At 43.7% G+C, this 20372-nt stretch overlaps 1 protein-coding gene across 1 annotated transcript in view; it reads left to right on the top strand.

Annotated features, from left to right (window-relative positions):
• Nucleotides 1–17350, top strand: part of LOC109899698 (ras guanyl-releasing protein 3) — a 49949-nt gene extending 32599 nt beyond the window's left edge. Inside the window, exons 14-17 of the mRNA XM_020495144.2 lie at nucleotides 7346–7382; nucleotides 7505–7654; nucleotides 7748–8112; nucleotides 15660–17350. Of these exons, the coding sequence (XP_020350733.1) occupies nucleotides 7346–7382; nucleotides 7505–7654; nucleotides 7748–8112; nucleotides 15660–15668 (561 nt within the window). The 3' untranslated portion in view covers nucleotides 15669–17350. The remainder of the gene's footprint in view (nucleotides 1–7345; nucleotides 7383–7504; nucleotides 7655–7747; nucleotides 8113–15659) is intronic.
• Nucleotides 17351–20372: the final 3022 nt, after the last annotated feature.

Here is a 20372-nt window from a genome sequence, read left to right as displayed (position 1 = left end):
ATGCCAAAGAGGGGTCCGGATGCGCTAGCACGGGAGCAGAGGTAAAAAGAGCCTTCAGGCGACCAAAAGCCCTGTCCGCCTCAGCCGACCACCCCAGACGCGTCGGCCCCCCCTTCAGCAGTGACGTAATGGGCGCTGCCACCTGCCCAAAACCCCGGATAAACCTCCGGTAGTAGTTGGCAAACCCTAAGAACCGCTGCACCTCCTTTACCGTGGTTGGAGTCGGCCAATTACTCACGGCTGCAATGCGGTCATCCTCCATCACCAACCCCGATGTGGAAATGCGATATCCAAGGAAGGAGACGGCCTGTTGGAAGAACGAGCATTTCTCAGCCTTGACGTACAGGTCATGCTCCAACAGTCGCCCAAGTACCCTGCGCACCAGAGACACATGCGCGGCCCGTGTAGCGGAATAGACCAGAATATCATCGATGTAAACCACCACACCCTGACCGTGCAGATCCCTGAGAATCTCATCCACAAAAGATTGGAAGACTGCTGGAGCATTCTTCAACCCGTACGGCATGACGAGGTACTCATAATGGCCGGATGTGGTACTAAACGCCGTCTTCCACTCATCTCCCTTCCGGATACGCACCAAGTTATATGCACTCCTGAGATCCAGTTTTGTGAAAAACCGTGCTCCGTGAAATGACTCAATCGCCGTGGCAATGAGAGGTAGCGGGTAACTATACCCCACCGTGATGGAATTTAGACCTCTATAGTCAATGCACAGATGCAGACCACCCTCCTTCTTCTTCACAAAAAATAAACTCGAGGAGGCAGGTGAGATGGAGGGCTGAATGAACCCCTGCCCCAGAGATTCTGATATGTATGTCTCCATAGCCACCGTCTCCTCCTGTGACAGGGGATACACGTGACTCCTGGGAAGTGCAGCGCCTACCAGGAGATTTATCGCACAATCCCCTCGTCGATGAGGTGGTAATTGGGTCGCCTTCTTTTTACAGAAGGCGATAGCCAAATCGGCATATTCTGAGGGAATGTGCACGGTGGAGACTTGGTCTGGACTCTCCACCGTTGTAGCACCGATGGAAACTCCTACACACCTGCCTGAGCACTCCTCCGACCACCCCTGTAGAGCCCTCTGTTGCCACGAAATCCTGGGGTTGTGACGGGCCACCGGAAACGCAGGAGAATCATTGAGGAAGAATCAATGAGGAAGAGACTAATTCTCTCCTCATGACCCTCCTGCGTAACCATACCCAGTGGAGCCGTGGCCTCCCTGACTAGCCCTGACCCAAATGGTCGGCTATCTAAGGCGTGCACTGGGAAGGGTTTGTCCAGCTGAACAAGGGGAATCCCTAACCTGTTCGCTAAACCGCGGTCAATAAAATTCCCCGCCGCGCCTGAATCTACTAGCGCCTTATGCCGGGACAGAGCGGAAAATTCAGGAAAAACAATCCATACATACATGTGACCAACAGGGGGCTCTGGGTGAGCCTGGTGCCGACTCACCTGAGGTGTCCGGGCAGTGCTCGGCCTGGCGTCTCGACTCCCGGGGGGACCCCCTCTGCGACCACAGCTGGCACAGGAAAGGCCCCCTCCTCCGGTCACCCTTGCTGAAGCACCTCCTAGCTCCATGGGTGTTGGAGTGGTGGAGCTGGGAGATGGAACTGACAGAGCCCGATCTGGACGTCCGCGGGTCGCCAGCAAGTTGTCCAACCGAATGGACATGTCGATCAATTGGTCCAAGGACAAGGTGGTGTCTCTACAGGCCAGCTCCCTACGGACGTCCTCATGCAAACTACATCTATAGTGATCGATCAAGGCCCTGTCGTTCCATCCCGCGCCAGCGGCCAAGGTCCGGAACTCTAGAGCAAAGTCCTGAGCACTCCTCCTCTCCTGCCTCAGATGGAACAGCCGTTCACCCGCCGCTCGACCCTCAGGTGGGTGATCAAACACGGCCCGAAAGCGGCGGGTGAACTCTGGGTAGTGGTCCCTCGCCGAGTCAGGATCGTTCCATACCGCGTTGGCCCACTCCAGGGCTTTACCTGCGAGGCAGGAGACGAGGGCGTTCACGCTCTCACCCCCCGAAGGAGCCGGACGAACAGTCGCCAGGTATAGGTCCATCTGGAGTAAGAAGCCCTGGCACCCGGCCGCCGTCCCATCATACTCCCTCGGGAGGGCGAGTCGAATTCCACTGTGCTCAGGCAATGAAGGAGAGGGTAGTGGTACTGGTTGGGGTGTAGCTGATAACGGTGTGGGAAGGCCACCTCTCTCCCATCTCTCCATCGTCGCCATCACCTGATCCATGGCGGTCCCCAGTCGGTGTAACACTGCCGTGTGGTGTTGAACTCGCTCCTCCACGGACCCTGGAAGTGCGTCCGCTCCTGCTGACTCCATAATTATATTGGTGCAGGATTCTGTGATAACATGCGTCTTGGTGAGAGGTGTAGGAGTCAGGCGCAGGAGAGCAGGGATGTCTGAGAAGCGTGTTTTAATAATATAGTCCACCAATACAAATGGCACAGAAAAAAATCCCAAAACTACGCTCTCGAATACTCGTGCAAACACACGGAGGAACAAACACAGTTCCGACACTTTACATACACGTGCGTAATAGCGAAAAAACAACAAACATCAAATACAATCGAGCGCAATACACACAAGTCTAATCCTGCACGAATTACGGCAGGTAACAGGTGCCCTATATACCAACAGAAATCAAAGCAATTGAAAACCAGGTGTGAAAAGGAACACAGACAAAACAACCAGAAAAAGAAAAAGGGATCGGTAGCGGCTAGTAGACCGGCGACGCCTAGCGCCGAGCGCCGCCCGAACAGGGAGAGGAGTTACCTTCGGTAGAAGTCGTGACACAGACATGCAATATGTTGACATGAGTGCAGGCTACATTGTTTAAAGGTTTATAAAGAAACACTGATTAGCGTTGGTGGAACAATAATGCAATTTACATGGTGATGGCAACAGTCACATAGTCAACAATGAAAGCATGAACGTCTTACATGAGAGAAGAGTTGTGTGTCAAAACATGTACACAAATGATGTTCCCTCTAGCTTTCTATTTGTGCTGATTTAGGCATCACTTAGTGAAAATAAATGAGAATTTCTATAGATAATTCCTCCTATTCTTAAACGAGCATGCACACAGGTACACAAATAAAACACACATACGAGTTTACAGGAAGTGTGTTATGAGACATTGTATTCTGTTTACAGTTTTTTTTTTACATCACTTTGGTGCTATCACAAGTCTGGTACATTTTCAAAACTAATAGTAAACTCCAAACTGTTAACACTCGCAATACAGCAAGTCTTATATTCAAAACCTTTTTACTGTGCATTCATTTTGTTTGGAGACATCGTTCACCACACAACCAAAATAAGTTTACTGTGAAATACCATGAGAACATTGATTGAATCACCAGAACAACATAATGAGATCTTTTCAATGTAGTTGTTTGTTTTAACAATTGAATTCAATGCCCAAAAAAATGCAAGATACATATTTCAAAATTGCCCTTTGAATGTAATATACTACAGTACGCTAAAGTTCAATACACTGTTTTCACATTAGGCAATAAACTTACACGACCTATCAAATTTGACCCCTCAAAAATGTTAAATCACATTCCCATCCCATGTGTAATCAAATGTGTGATAATTGAAGACAGCTTTCACAATCATTGATGCAAAAAAAAATATTGTTCAGATATAACTACAGCATGCATAGGTGTACTGTAGTCTGCATCAAGCCCGTTTTGCACATTTGGCTATAGGTTCTCATTGACATTGCAGTACATGCCCTCATTGTTCATGGATCTAGGGAAAACATTTTGGTGAATCCAAGCCTTGTATACGTCTGGATTGATGTCATTGCACACCTGCCACATCATCCATGGCCTGGACGAGGGTGGCATGCTCATGGGGATGGCGGTCATACACCTTCCACTTGTATTGTAATCATGTATTTTATTTTACATTATTGTATTGTAGTGGTCCTGTGTGGCTCAGTTAGTAAAAGCACGCCACTAACAACATCAGAGTAGTGGTTTCGATTTCCACTGGGGTCACTTTAAAAAAAGTGTGGACTCACTTGTCACTTTGGATAAAACACCTGCTACGTAAATGGCATACATCACAGTAGTACAGTAAATGTATTGGCCAATGCAGTTTTAGGAAAGGAGTGTGAAACCTGTCGTGGAAAATTACTCTATTTACCAAATCATGGGAGCAAACCACAACACCAGTCAGAGTTAGTTATCAAAGTCCATCTTTAATTATATGAGCTCTCTCACAACCCTGTGACTCTCAGGCAATTCAGTGTCTATCAATGAATTCTCTGAGAGCCCCTTACACATTGCAACTGAGATCCTTTAATAGCAAAGAACACACGTAGTCAGACAGCATAGACATAATAAATCATTCAGCTTTGTCTCCCTACTCAAACCCAGAAACATAAACCAATCCTTCATATCAACAGGCATATATCAAATTGTCATTTAGATACAACCAATTCTAAATACAACCAATCCTGGACAAGCTCACGAAGAGGAGAGTGAGGCTATATGTTAAGATAAGAGGGAGCATGAGAATGATTCCAGACACTGCCATCCTCCTCTCCCCGATGGGAAAAGTAGGGAGTGACTGGCACACAGACACAGTGGAGCAAAATATATGTTTACACATGATGACACCTTGACCTCTCCCCTCTCTGCGGCCCATGCAACTTAGTCTTGACATAGAACAGATAACTGCAACCCCGCCACAGTATTATACAAAAATAACATTCTGATGAGAAGTAACTTACAAACATATGATGAATATAAAACATCTTACCTATGTTACCAACCAATTCTGATTATTCCCCAACAAACCCCACCATCAAAAATACCTGTAATGAACACGATGGGAGACACAGAGCTGGCTTCAAGCGCAGGGCGCAGCAGGTGTTTATTTGTAAAGGACCACAGGAGGAGGTTGCTGGGTCCAGGGGTAGGCAGAAGGTCAAACACAGGGTTCCAAAAAGGCAACAGTACATGCAGGGAAAAGGCTAGTAACGTTGTCCAGGAGATCAGGCAATAGGTTGATAACAGGAAATCCGATATGCGTCGTTAGGGAGGCAGGAAAAGAACCATCATACAACCATCAAAACACGGGAGGATTAAATTACTGGACAAACCAGCACTCCAATAGAAGTGTGTCACAAAACAAACAATACCTCACAATGATGTGGTGCAAAGAACTGAACTAAATAGTGTGTGTAATGACTTACAGGTGTGTGAACAGGTGATCAGGTTATTGGGATCTGGAGAGTGAGCTGAGTTCAGGGGATCTATGTGTTTGAGAGTGTGAGCTGGAAAGTGAGCTGCGTTCAGGGGATCTAGGTGTTTGAGCGTTGGAAGCAGACGTTACAATACCCTAGCAACTTCATTTTGGATACAAGTTTACTGTATATAGGATGCATTACATACAGTAAATCTGAGGTATTTTGTAAATATTTCGTAAAACTTACTGTGAAGTCATAGTAGTACATTACAGTATTTATCAACCTTTATATGTATGTTTATACTTTACAAACATACATTTTCACTATGTAGTTCTCAATCTATAGTAGATAAACCAGTAGGTTTAACAAATAGTTAAGTGATTATCAATTAAAAGCGGCAGCGTAGCCTAGTGGTTAGAGCGTTGGACTAGTAACCGGAAGGTTGCAAGTTCAAACCCCTGAGCTGACAAGGTACAAATCTGTTGTTCTGCCCCTGAACAGGCAGTTAACCCACTGTTCCTAGGCTGTCATTGAAAATAAGAATGTGTTCTTAAATTGAAAATAAGAATGTGTTCTTAACTGACTTGCCTTGTTAAAAAAATAGTAAAATTGGTTTAAGAAAGTCCTATCAAAGGTAATGTGAGCATTGCATTGTGAAAACCAATTACTTTAGATGAATCACTGATTAAGTTTGGTGAAAAAGTGACTGTGATTTTGTCTGTTATACTTAGTCAATTGAAAATGTGCTTAGAGTTTGAAACAACTGCCTTTTTAGTGGTCTGTTTTGAATTTTGGTCACATTTGCAAAAGTATTCACCCCCATTGGCATTTTCCTATTTTGTTACCTTAAAACCTGGAATTAAAATTGATTTTTTTGGGGGGGGGTTTGTATCATTTGATTTACACAACATGCCTACCACTTTGAAGATGCAAAATATTTTTTTATTGTGAAACAAACAAGAAATAAGACAAAAAAACAGAACTTGAGTGTGCATAACTATTCACCCCCCCAAAGTCAATACTTTGAAGAGCCACCTTTTGCAGCAATTACAGCTGTAAGTCTCTTGGGGTACGTATCTATAAGCTTGGCACATCTAGCCACTGGGATTTTTGCCCATTCTTGAAGTTCAAGGGTTCTGCTGGTGTACAGCAATCTTTAAGTCATGCCACAGATCCTCAATTGGATTGAGGTCTGGGCTTTGACTAGGCCATTCCAAGACATTTAAATGTCCCCCTTAAACCACTCCAGTGTTTGTTTAGCAATATGTTTAGGGTCATTGTCCTGCTGCAAGGTGAATTTATTTAAATTTGATTTATTTCACCTTTGGAATCTCCATCCCAGTCTTAAATCTCTGGAAGACTAGAACAGGTTTCCATCAATAATTTCCCTGTATTTAATGCCATCCATCATTCCTTCAAATCTGACCAGTTTCCCAGTCCCTGCCGATGGTGTTCTCGGGGTGATGAATGTAATTGGTTGCACCAGATCTTATTTAGGGGCTTCATAGCAAAGGGGGTGAATACATATGCACACATCACTTTTCCGGTTTTAATTTGTTCAAATTTGTAGATTTTTTTCCATTTCACTTCACCAATTTGGACTATTTTGTGTATGTCCATTACATGAAATCCAAATAAAAATCAATTTTAATCGCAGGTTGTAATGCAACAAAATAGGAAAAACGCCAAGGGGGATGAATAGTTTGCAAGGCACTGTAGATGCTCAACAGATGCCCATACTATCTGTTGATAAGTAACTGCAGGCTATGGTTTCGGTGAGGTTTCGAATAATGTTAAGGTTAGAGTTAGGGTTACTAGATAGTTGAACTGTTATTGACAGTCTGTAGAGAACTACAGCTGGACTATCCAAATAAAGTGTTACTGAATGTTGTGCTAAGAGTTGTGAAAGTATACTACATATTTGTGCAAATTGCACCAAAGCGATTGTAAAAGAAAAACGGTATTACACAATGGTTTACACTGACCCCTCTGACCATATTTGCAGCATAAATATGCTTCCACATTACAAATCCTAACACTCCTTTGTATTTTTCCACCTCCCTCCTATTCCTGCCCCTCTGGACATGTTGCTCTTAGCTCTGGGGAATAATCAAACAGGGATACAAGTGCAAAGGTAGGCTCTATGGACTGTAATGTTCACGTGTATAGAACTACATATTGAAGACATTTGGGATTTTTCAATGCATGCACTGTGAGGGCTTTGGCCTGACGGTGCTGTTATGTGTTCTGTTTCAGATTGCGGTGTGAACTGCCATAAGCAGTGCAGAGAGCTGTTGGTACTGGCCTGTAGGAAGCTGCCGCGTTCCACCTCTTTGCAAAGTGTCTCCCCTGGAGGCCTGACCCACAGCTCTCTACCCAGCAGCCCAACCATGCCCACCTTCAAGGGTACAGCAGCACTTCAGTGATACACCAACAGCGTTTCAACTAATATGGTCTTGGTCAGTGTGTTTCATTCCTGTCATACTGTCCTCCATGCAGATGAGGACGAGATGTTTGAGTTCCCCTCAGTGACACCTGGAGGTTCTGACCTGGAGCATAAGTCCATCACCCTGATAACGTGCTCAGCCCAGCGGATCTCTGTGGGTTTACAGCGGGCCACCACCAGCCAGGCCACGCAGACGGAGCACCTGTGGTCAGAGCACACCTGGGGGGCTGGGGATGGGGGCTCCCACACCTTCCCCAAGATGAAGTATCGACCACACCGGCAGGCCTCCATGAGCAAAGGCTTTGCCCGCTGGGAGAACGAGGCCCAGAAGGAGCCCAGGGGTCGGCGGGGATCCCAGGAGCAGACGGACAGACCTGCAGAGGTGGTGCAGAACGGGATAATACCACACAGAGAGAAGGTAATTGCTGCTGAGGTGTGTGTGTTGAGTGTATAGATGGATCAGGGGATCTCTGTATATTGGTCTGTATATTGGAAAGTGTGAGTACCTGTCTGTGTGTGTGTGTGTGTGTGTGTGTGTGTGTGTGTGTGTGTGTGTGTGTGTGTGTGTGTGTGTGTGTGTGTGTGTGTGTGTGTATTGTTTTGTGTCTTTAGGGAAGGTTAAGGTTATTTTAATTATCTGTGACACAACATATGTCACATTGAGTCTCCCATTATCCCTCATTCTCCCCCAAGTGGTTATTACCCACATTCTGTTCGTTCATGTTGATCCTCTCTCATGGATGTTTGAAGACTGGTCTTTTATTAGAAAGAAAATACAATTACAGCCTTACAGTTATTATTGTGTTATACATGTTTTCTTATCAAACCCAAATGGATAACCTGGCCAGATCAGATTCAGGGATGCAGAATAACACAGTGAATGATGAATCTATTTTACCGATGGCCTCACAACCTCATAATATTTTGTTATTAAAGCCTCATTTATTTCCCTCCCCTTGGAAACAAGGGATTCAGTTACAGGGCACCGAGGGGCATTTTCTCTTTCATTCATTGGGAGTATCTAGATCAGGGATCATCAACTAAATTCAGCCATGGGCAAATTTTTTATTAAACGGATGGTGGGGGGGCCGGATCATAATAAAACAAATCATTTGTAGACTGCAAATTGACCGCAAGAAGCCTAAACAGAAACATAATCATTTCAATCCTTGATTACATTTGGGGACATTTCCCTGCGTAGGGTGCTGTCTTTCGGACGGGACGTTAAAACGGGTGTCCTGACTCTGTGGTCATTCAAAATCCCATGGCACTTATTGTATGAGTAGGGGTGTTCCAGTGTTGTAGTGGTGAAACAGTGACATACACTCTGAATGACCTATAAATGATAAATCCCATATTGGTCTTTCACAGTCAGGCCAACCCTAGCTGGCCTATAGTAGGCCTACTATTGAAACTGAGTCCGAAGTTCACAGGTTTCAGATTTTCTCACATTTTTCAGGTTTTCGTTCTCAAAGTCACACTTTTTTAAACAGAAAAACATCAAAGTGATGTGTTCTAAGCCCATAACAATGGTTAATCCACATTAGGAGACCACTTTTGAGTTCCGGGAAAATCTGAGACATTTAGATTTTTGAGAGTAATTATCCTTTAATTCAAGTGTGCAGGCACACGAGACGGAGTTTGCAGAATAAATGGCCACTGGATTAACGCAAATAATCATCATGATATCATTCTGACAACAAGGCATGGGCTACTTTGTAGCTAGTTAACATTTAGAGGTTTTTGGGAAAGCCTTTCCTTCTACCAGAAGATGGTTTGGCCTATTGTTTTACTTCATATTATGAGGCATGTCTTACCTTGCTTCAAAGTAGCCTATAGCCAAGGTCCCACCATAGAAATGTGGAGGCAATCTTTCTAAAGGATATTTTGATCTCTGTCTATGAAACAGCGTGCTTGTAGGGTGCGTATTTTAGAACTGTGTTTCCTGCAAATTGCATGTTGGAACATTCACATATAGGCCTACTACCGTGTGTACATTGCTGCACCTAAAATGGGAAGAAATAATAGTTTGATCAACATTTTAAGCTAAACTTTCCGATCTGTTCTATCAGCCCTATTTATTGATACGGCGCATTCCTCCACTACACTGTGATACGCATCGTGGAGATTTAAGAAGTGAGTATATTTTTTTATATTTTTTATTTGACCTTTATTTAACCAGGTAGGCAAGTTGAGAACAAGTTCTCATTTACAATTGCGACCTGGCCAAAATAAAGCAAAGCAGTTCGACACATACAACGACACAGAGTTACACATGGAGTAAAACAAACATACAGTCAATAATACAGTATAAACAAGTCTATATACGATGTGAACAAATGAGGTGAGATAAGGGAGGTAAAAGGCAAAAAAAGGCCATGGTGGCAAAGTAAATACAATATAGCAAGTAAAACACTGGAATGGTAGATTTGCAGTGGAAGAATGTGCAAAGTAGAAATAAAAATAATGGGGTGCAAAGGAGCTAAATAAATAAATACAGTAGGGAAAGAGGTAGTTGTTTGGGCTAAATTATAGGTGGGCTATGTACAGGTGCAGTAATCTGTGAGCTGCTCTGACAGTTTGTGCTTAAAGCTAGTGAGGGAGATAAGTGTTTCAGAGATTTTTGTAGTTCGTTCCAGTCATTGGCAGCAGAGAACTGGAAGGAGAGGCGGCCAAAGAAAGAATTGGTTTTGGGGGTGACTAGAGAGATATACCTGCTGGAGTGTGTGCTACAGGTGGGAGATGCTATGGTGACCAGCGAGCTGAGATAAGGGGGGACTTTACCTAGCAGGGTCTTGTAGATGACATGGAGCCAGTGGGTTTGGCGACGAGTATGAAGCGAGGGCCAGCCAACGAGAGCGTACAGATCGCAATGGTGGGTAGTATATCGGGCTTTGGTGACAAAACGGATTGCACTGTGATAGACTTGCATCCAATTTGTTGAGTAGGGTATTGGAGGCTATTTTGTAAATGACATCGCCGAAGTCGAGGATTGGTAGGATGGTCAGTTTTACAAGGGTGTTTGGCAGCATGAGTGAAGGATGCTTTGTTACGAAATAGGAAGCCAATTCTAGATTTAACTTTGGATTGGAGATGTTTGATGTGGGTCTGGAAGGAGAGTTTACAGTCTAACCAGACACCTAGGTATTTGTAGTTGTCCACGTATTCTAAGTCAGAGCCGTCCAGAGTAGTGATGTTGGACAGGCGGGCAGGTGCAGGCAGCGATCGGTTGAAGAGCATGCATTTAGTTTTACTTGTATTTAAGAGCAATTGGAGGCCACGGAAGGAGAGTTGTATGGCATTGAAGCTTGCCTGGAGGGTTGTTAACACAGTGTCCAAAGAAGGGCCGGAAGTATACAGAATGGTGTCGTCTGCGTAGAGGTGGATCAGAGACTCACCAGCAGCAAGAGCGACATCATTGATGTATACAGAGAGTCGGTCAGCAAGAGCGACATCATTGATGTATACAGAGAGTCGGTCCAAGAATTGAACCCTGTGGAACCCCCATAGAGACTGCTAGAGGTCCGGACAGCAGACCCTCCGATTTGACACACTGAACTCTATCAGAGAAGTAGTTGGTGAACCAGGCGAGGCAATCATTTGAGAAACCAAGGCTGTCGAGTTATGCAATGCCCACTGAAAAATAAGTGGGTATACCCTCCACTGGTGTGTTCACCCTGGTTTCATGGCTAAATTCCCAACCTAGCTACATTCCTTCATGGCCACCTAATTATCCCCTTCATTCCAAATTGGCATATATCACCTCTCCACCTGATAGTTGAGGTGGAATTAGCGTTCTGGCACAAAAATGGTTGCCGTGCATCACGGAGATGGGTGCTACACACTGATGGTGGATGATGTGAGTTTCCCTCTACTATGTAAAGCACTTTGAGTACCTCAGTTGGTAGAAAAGCGCCACATAGGCCTAAATCCAATCAATTATTATTTCTTATTATTTGTATAAGATCACATATGTCTCTCTATTATGCCTGGAATATTTGGGCACAAATGTCCAAAATTGAAATTCCTTGAAGCTGATGTTTTAAAGTCTTTTATGTCCAACAATTAATTATTATTTTTTAAAGATGGTGGCCTGTGTCAAAAAGTTGATTTTCATCAGTTTATAGAGGTTAAATAAAGACCTGATATTTTGGCTCAAAAGCAGGGAGTTTAATATTTTATCGAGACAAATCATGCTGTTATAACCTGTGGCACTAATGGTATTATTAGGTCATCTACCTTAGGAATATTTGGAAATAAATGAAAGGATGGAAGGTGACTTGCGAACACGCTGGCTCTGTAACGGTCTGAGTGTAGTGGGTGAGGAGTCAGGCGCAGGAAGCAGAGAGTTCAGGTGAGTGCTATTTTAATGCACTGAGAAAAAACGCTGAACATAAGCCAACCCTCACAAACACACAGGGCGTACTGAACAAACAAATGCCCCAAACAGGGGGACTTAAACTGTCCAGGGAAAACCACAAAATGGGAAAAACACAAAACCCATAGACGTGCACAATAGTACACCAAACAGACGATCACAATAATTAATCCCGCACAAGGAACCCTGCGGGCCGGCTGACTAATAAAGCCTACTACCTAACACAAAACAGGTGCACACAATCAACACATAAGGAGGGGGAGGAAATAATCAGTAGCAGCTAGTAGGCCGGCGACAACGACCACCGAGCGCCACCCGAACGGGGAGTGTCCTTCGGTCGGAGTCGTGACAGGCTCCTCTATTTTTAGACATTCAATCAAACATATTTGCAAGTGGTTTCCATCCTAAGAGCCTCAACAAAACTCACTACCAAATATTGCTTTATCCCATTATGAGACACTGTATTTAGTATTTATTATGATCGCCATTAGGGGGCATTACGGCCATTAGGGGGCATTACGGCCACACAAAGGGGATGCCGCTGGGAAATTTGAGGCATTATCAAGTGTTTCTCAATTTGTGAATGACAGACTGATGAAGTGCAATGTAGCCTGCGCTAAAAACAAAGACGAGGTCATGCCTTTCAAACAACTTTTTTCAAATCATCATTCGAGTCCCATCATGCAGTGTTAGAATGTATTAAAAATCAAAACACTTCCTCAAAACGCTTCCTCCGACACATTGGTGCAGGTGGCTTCCGGGTTGGATGCGCGCTGTGTTAAAAAGCAGTGCGGCTTGGTTGGGTTGTGTATCGGAGGACGCATGACTTTCAATCTTCGTCTCTCCTGAGTCCGTACGGGAGTTGTAGCGATGAGACAAGATAGTAGCTACTAAACAATTGGATACCACGAAATTGGGGAGAAAAATGGGGTAAAATTCAAAAAATTAAAATAAAAATCCAACGTTTGAAAACAAATACTATACTAATACTATAAAATAATTCCACGGAATTCTAAACAAATCTTGTCTGCTAAGTGAACTAGTGTAGCCCACAGCCATATGGCATAGCCAGATCAGAGCCTAACGTAAGAACAACTCAGAGTATGCTATTCTGAAAATGTAATACATTTTCTTCATATCATGTTTCTTTAGACCTGTCTAAAACAAATAATGGATTTATTGTGAAGGTGTAGGCTAAATTACATAGATTTATTAGACTTGCGTGGAAGCCAGAAGATGCTAAATGTGTTTATGTTAATTAACGGTGAGATACTGTGAGACTGCCAGTTATTTGCACGACAATGAACGGCTGACAAAATGTCATGACCACCACAGCCCTATGTGAGTGCGCGTGTGTGTGTGTCTCTTCACAGTCCGCAATGTGCTGTGAGGTGCTTTCAACATGTCAATACCTCTCATAAAGAAGTAGTGATGCAGTCAATCTGATCTGTACTTTGAGCCAGGAGAGATTGACATGCATATTATTGATATTAGCCCTCCATGTACATTTAAGTGCCAGCCGTGCTGCTCTGTTCTGGGCCAACTGTAATTTGCCTCTGTTCTTCATTTTGGCATCTGACCATATAACTGGGCAGTAGTCCAGGTGTGATAAAACTAGGGCCGGTAGGACTTGTTTTGTTGATAGTGATGTCAAGAAAGCAGAGCAGCGCTTTATCACAGACAGACCTCTCTCCATTTTAGCTACCGTTGCGTCAATATGTTTTGACCATGTCAGTTTACAATCTTGGGTTACACCAAGGTTTAGGGTTTAGTGAATGATTTGTCCCAAATTCAATGCTTTTAGTTTTTGATACATAGCAGGCTGTTTTGTCGGCTGTTTGAACTAGTGCTTAAGGTATTCTTGGGTAACGGAATTATTTTTGCTTCCCTCCAGGCCTAAGGAAACACACTTTCCTGTAGGCTTAGATTGAGGAGATGGCAAATAGGAATGGCAATATAGTCCGCTACCAACCTCAGTAAAATCTGTCCAAGTTGTCAGTACCAGGTGGTTTGTCATTATTGATAGACAACAATCATTCAAAATGTTTCACACTAACTTTACAGAATTCAAAATTACAATGCTTGTCTTTCTTCATTTGGTCAGTTATGCATGGACACGAAGGTTCAGAGTTTGTTGTTGGCATGTCATGCCTAAGTTTGATAATCTTGCCAATGAAAAAGTCATTAAAGTAGTTGGTAATATCAGAGGGTTTTGTGATGAATGAGACATTTGATTCAATGCAGGATGGAGCCGAGTTTGCCTTTTTCCCCAAAATATAATTTATGATGCTCCAAAGATTTTACTATAATCTTTTACTTACTTATTTATTTTTGTTTCATACTAGTTTCTTCTTCTATTTGTTTAGTCACAGGATTTCTCAATTTACAGTACGTTTGCCAATCGGCTGTGTGGACAGACTTATTTGCCATTCCTTTTGCCTCGTCCCTCTCAACAATAATGCTTCCATTTCTCATCATCCACAGGGATTTAGCCATTTTTAGAGTCAGTTTCTTACTGGGTGCATGATTATTATACTGAACAAAAATATAAACGCAACATGTAAAGTGTTGGTCCCATGTTTCATGAGCTGGATAAAAGATTCCAGAAATGTTCCATTTGCACAAAAAGATTATTTCTCAAAAATGTTGGCCACACATTTTACAGGAAATCAGCATTTCTCAGTTTCCAAGGTAATCCATCTAACTGACAGGTGTGTCATATCAAGAAGCTGATTTAAACAGAATGATCATTACACAGGTGCACCTTGTGCGGGGGACAATAAAAGGCCACTCTAAAATGTGCAGTTTTGTCACACAACACAATGCCACAGATGTCTCAAGTTTTGAGGGAGCGGGCAAATGGCATGCTGACTGCAGGATTGTCCACCAGAGCTGTTGCCAGATAATTTTCTGTTAATTTCTCTACCATAAGCCGCCTCCAATGTTGTTTTAGAGAATTTGGCAGTATGTCCAACCGCAGACCACTTGAAACCACTCCAGCCCAGGACCTCCACATCCGGTTTCTTTACCTGCAGGATCGTCTGAGACTCGTCACCTGGACAGCTGATGAAACTGAGGAGTATTTCTATCTGTAATGAAGCCCTTTGTGGGGAAAAACTCTGATTTGCTGGGCCTGATTCCCCAGTGGCTGGGCTTGATTCCCCAGTGGTTCGGCAAATGACCTCCCAGGCCTAATTCATTTATTGAAATGTACCGATTTCCTTATATGAACTGTAACTCAGTAAAATTGTTTTCATAAATATGTCAAGTGCGGCGTCTGGTTGCTCCTCAATAAACAATACAACACAATATTCTTTACATCTTCAACATAAGAATCACTAGAGAACCTCTTTTGTATGATCTCTTATACAGTATTTTAGGCCCAGCCTTCAGAACGTAAAACCTTATCATTGGCCAATTTCTTACCAATGCAATCTATTGTAAAGAAAAACAAGAATACAATAACTGAATGTCTATTTACAGTAGTGACTTCTTGGGAATACCTGGCTAGTGTGTTCCTGTCTTCTCTCCTCTATCGTGACCTCTGAGTATGTGACTACAGTACGTGTCTCTCCTCTTGCACTCAGGACAGCTGACTTGGAGACACCAAGGGCCGAACCCAGGGCTCCAGGAGGCCCTTGGAAGCCCGCATCAGGAAGCTCTCCTCACTGGGCGAAGTACTTGGCTGCTTGAGGCCTTCGTTTGGTGACCTGGAGTAGAATGGACAGGTGTTCAGTGAACCACATATGAATACTGATGTTTAATCCCGAACCAGGGATGTGAGTGATGGGACTGAAAAAGCCCTTGTCCTCAATGCTCCCCAGCTCTACACACCCTGCCTTCACAACCCATCAGTGTCATTGGAAAAGGATCCTGGACTACTTACAGTACATGTGATTTAGGTTTGTTGGGGCTCACCAGTGTTTGACTGACTGAACGTAAATGAGCGGGTGTCCACCTGTGCCTGTATGAATGTTGGAGCATGTACATGCTTCCTATTGCATTTCTGTGTGGTCTGTGGAGCACATATGTGTGTTATCTACTGTTGATTTGCTGCAAAAAATAAGTTATTTGGGTCACGTGGCTTAGTTGCAATAATGTATCATGTTTGATTGACATTTTGAAGACACTGTGAATGTTTTATGATGGACTGGGTGGGGGATGCAAAGTGAGAATGCATTTGGAGATGTGAGAATGCATTAATAAGAGATCAAGATGTAAAGCAATAGAAAGTTGAAGGTGAAGATGAATATGAGGGAAAAAGTGGCAGGTACATTGTTTCTAAGGGTAATGGATTAAAAGTGGCATGACATGTGGCATGACAACTGATGGTCGTTTATGAGCCAGTTCTATATCTTAGTCTGAAATACAAGAAATGGTACTTCTTGTGTTAGCATGAGGAAAAGAACAATACAACCACTGAGAGTTGTGTTATAAATTTAAGGAAAAGTTGTCTTTTGGTTAGTTAAGAAAGCGTTATTGTTTTCAGTCTTATTATTTCAAAGGGATTTGAACTCTGTATCCACTCAGGACAATGTGGTAAACTACAGATACTTTACATTTATTTATGGGTTTAGGTATGTGATATTTCATATAGTCAGGCGATTCAATGTTTAAAGTATTCCGGTTATTTCAAAGCCTTGCAGGCTGAATATGTGAATATGGGTCAACAGTGTTTCTCATTGTCCACATAAATAGAGACACCATTTGAGTGACCTTTGACCTATTTTCATCAGCTGAAGAATCAAGCCTGTTGCATTCAGGCAGAGGTAATGGAATCTCCACTAAGCCTTCAGTCAGTGGAGCACTGATTACGCACTTGCTTACAGTGGCACCAGGTGTGAGCCCAGGTGCTTGTGCGGTGGTTGCCAGGCATCAGTTGAGTGAGCAGGTAAGTTCCTCCATCACAAAGGATACAGCAGGTTACGTAAGGGGAGGGAGTTTATTTTCATCTGTAGAGACTTCTTGTAGGGCCTCAAGGTAGGGACAAGTAGGTACGGGCAGGTGAGTTTGACATGGAGGTCTCTGTAATAACAATAGAGTCTGACCTTCTGTTTGACAAAGTAAGACAGAGCCAATAACAGGACTGCAGGGTCAGAGGACTCCATGTTGGGGGAGGAGCATGGGGGAAATATTGTGTATATTTGCAAGAGATATCCAAGGCTTCATATACAAGAGCTAAAAAGGTCCAATGCAGCCATTTAAAAAAAATCTCAACATCAAATCATTTTGGTGTAACAATTAAGTACCTTACTGTGATTGTTTTCAATTAAAATGGTCAAAAAGAAACACATAGATTCTTAGCAAAGAGCAATTTCTCAAGCAATAATTTTGCTAGGACTGTCTGGGAGTGGTCTGAGAGGGGAGGGGGAAACTAGCTGTTACTGGCAGAGAGGTTTGGAACTCTCTTTCTTATTGGACTATTAACTAATTTACCTCCTGGTGATGTCACCAGGCAGACCAAAGCTCTGTCCCACCAAAACAGGCTGAAATTTCAGGCAGTCTTTTCAAACAGCTCTTGTGCAAAGGGCATTGTGGAAATATACTGCATATAAAACACAGAAAAATTGCATTTTTGACTGCACTGGGCCTTTATGAATCATGACAATGATTCAGTGCTTAGTGGGTGACACGAGTCGGTGCAATATCACTCTCTTTGCTGCTGGACTACTCATGGATAATGTGTTATTCCTGCAAGGTCTCCTAAACCCACAATATCATCATACCTGGCTGAAATCAAGGACAGCAAAGTGTTGTGATGCCACAGAGGTTCTTTCCATATGCTTGGCTGAGCTGCTTTCGAGTACATTGGTTTGCATAAGTTCTCATTGATCTTGGTGCCAGATCTTATATAGCTCTACTGGGGCTGTTACGTGTTGGGTATTGAGAACATACACATGCATGTATAATGTCACACTAATGAATGCCACTAAGCTGACCTTTGAATTCTCTGCTTGTCTCACACTCACATACATATATATACAAAAGTATGTGGACACCCCTTCAAATGAGTGGATTTGGCTATTTCAGCCACACCCATGCTGACAGGTGTATAACATCAAGCACACAACATTAGCAGTAGATTGGCCTTACTGAAGAGCTCAGTGACTTTCAATGTGGCACCGTCATAGGATGCCACCTTTCCAACAAGTCATTTCTGCCCTGCTAGAGCTGCCCCGGTCAACTATAAATGCTGTTCTTGTGAAGTGAAAACGTCTAGGAGCAACAACAGCTCAGCCGCGAAGTGATAGGCCACAAAAGCTCACAGAACGGGACTGCCGAGTGCTGAAGCACGCAGTGCCTAAAAATGGTCTGTTATCAGTTGCAACACTCACTGCCGAGTTCCAAACTGCCTCTGGAAGCAACGTCAGCACAATAACTGTTTGTTGGGAACTTCATGAAATGGGTTTCCATCAGTGGAGACTGCTGAGGGGAGGACAGCTCATAATAATGGCTGGAACAGAGCAAATGGAATGGCATTAAACACATGGAAACCATGTTTTGATAAGATGGCGTCGAAGAGGATGGCTGACTTTTTACATGCTCCTAACCAACAGTTTTTTTGCAACTTATTTCTTAACTTATTTTGTATGTAATGTTGCAGCTACCGTCTCCTATGACTGAAAATAACTTCTGGACATCAGAACAACGATTACTCACCACGAACTAGAAGAAGCTATATCCCTTAACAAATCAGACGAGAAGGATATACTGCTTTCCTGGGAACAGGCCCAAATCCCCATCATTTGCGTGAAGAAAAGACGGAGGAAAAGAGGGCAAAGTTCGGGCTGCCTTCTGAGAATCCGTAGGCGAGCGAGTAAACTCCCACTGCCATCCGTTCTACTTGCTAACATGCTATCATTGGAAAATAAAATTGATGACCTACGATTACCCTACCAACGGGACATTAAAAACTGTAATATCTTGTTTCACCGAGTCGTGGCTGAATAACGACATGGATAATAGAGCTGGCAGGATTTTCCATGCACCGGCAAAACAGAGAAGAAGCTATGTCTGGTAAAACGAGGGGTGGGGGTGTGTCTTTTTCTCAATAACAGCTGGTGCGCGATATCTAATATTGAAGAAGTCTCAAGGTATTGCTCGCCTGAGGTAGAGTACCTTATGATAAGCTGTTGACACACTGACACACTATCTACCAAGAGAGTTCTCATTTATATTATTTATAGTCGTCTATTTACCACCACAGACCGACGCTGGCACTAAGACTGCACTCAAACAACTCCATAAGGCCATAAGCAAACAAGAAAATGCTCATCCAGAAGTGGCGCTCCTAGTGGCCGGGGACTTCAATGCAGGAAAACTTAAATCCGTTTGACCACATTTTTACCAGCATGTCACATGTGCAACCAAAGGAAAAAAAACTCTAGACCGCCTTTACACCACACACAGAGATGCATACACGACGTGTACTCAAAGCATCCGCGGACCAACTGGCAAGTGTCTTCACTGACATTTTCAACCTCTCCCTTACCGAGTCTGTAATACCTACATGTTTCAAGCAGACCACCATAGTCCCTGTGCCCAAGGAAGTGAAGGTAACCTGCATAAATGACTACCGCCCGGTAGCACTCACGTCGGTAGCCATGAAGTACTTTGAAAGGCTGGTCATGGCTCACATCAACAGCATCCTCCCGGATACCCAAGACCCACTCCAATTCGCATACCGCCCCAACAGATCCACAGGTGACGCAATCTCAACCATAATTGGGTAGAATAGGCTCATGGTAATGGCTGGAGCGGAAATAAGTGGAATGGTATCAAATACATCCAACACATGGTTTCCATGTGTTTGATGCTATTGCATTTGCTCCGTTCCAGACAGTATTATGAGCTGTACTCCTCTCAACAGCCTCCACTCGTTTCCATGGCTGATCAGCCGCATACAAGCCTAAGATAACCATGCGCAATGCCAAGTGTCGGCTGGAGTGGTGCAAAGCTTGCCGCCATTGGATTCTGAGGCAGTGGAAATGCGTTCTCTGGAGTGGTGAATCACGCTTCACCATCTGGCAGTTCGACAGACAAATCTGGGTTTGGTGGATGCCAGGAAAACGCTACCTGCCCAAATGCATAGTGCCAATTGTAAATTTTGGTGGAGGAGGAATAATAGTCTGGGGCTGTTTTTCATGGTTTGGTCTAGGCCCCTTAGTTCCAGTGAAGGGATATATTGACGCTATAGCATGCAATGATATTCTAGATGATACTGTGCTTCCAACTTTGTGGCAACAGTTTGGGGAAGGCCCTTTCCTGTTTCAGCATGACAATGCCCCCGTGCACAAAGC

This window comes from Oncorhynchus kisutch, linkage group LG11 (assembly GCF_002021735.2).
Source record: "Oncorhynchus kisutch isolate 150728-3 linkage group LG11, Okis_V2, whole genome shotgun sequence".
NCBI lineage: Eukaryota > Metazoa > Chordata > Actinopteri > Salmoniformes > Salmonidae > Oncorhynchus > Oncorhynchus kisutch.
The sequence above is the reverse complement of the archived record's forward strand: the minus strand, read 5'-3'. Positions and strand labels throughout refer to the sequence as shown.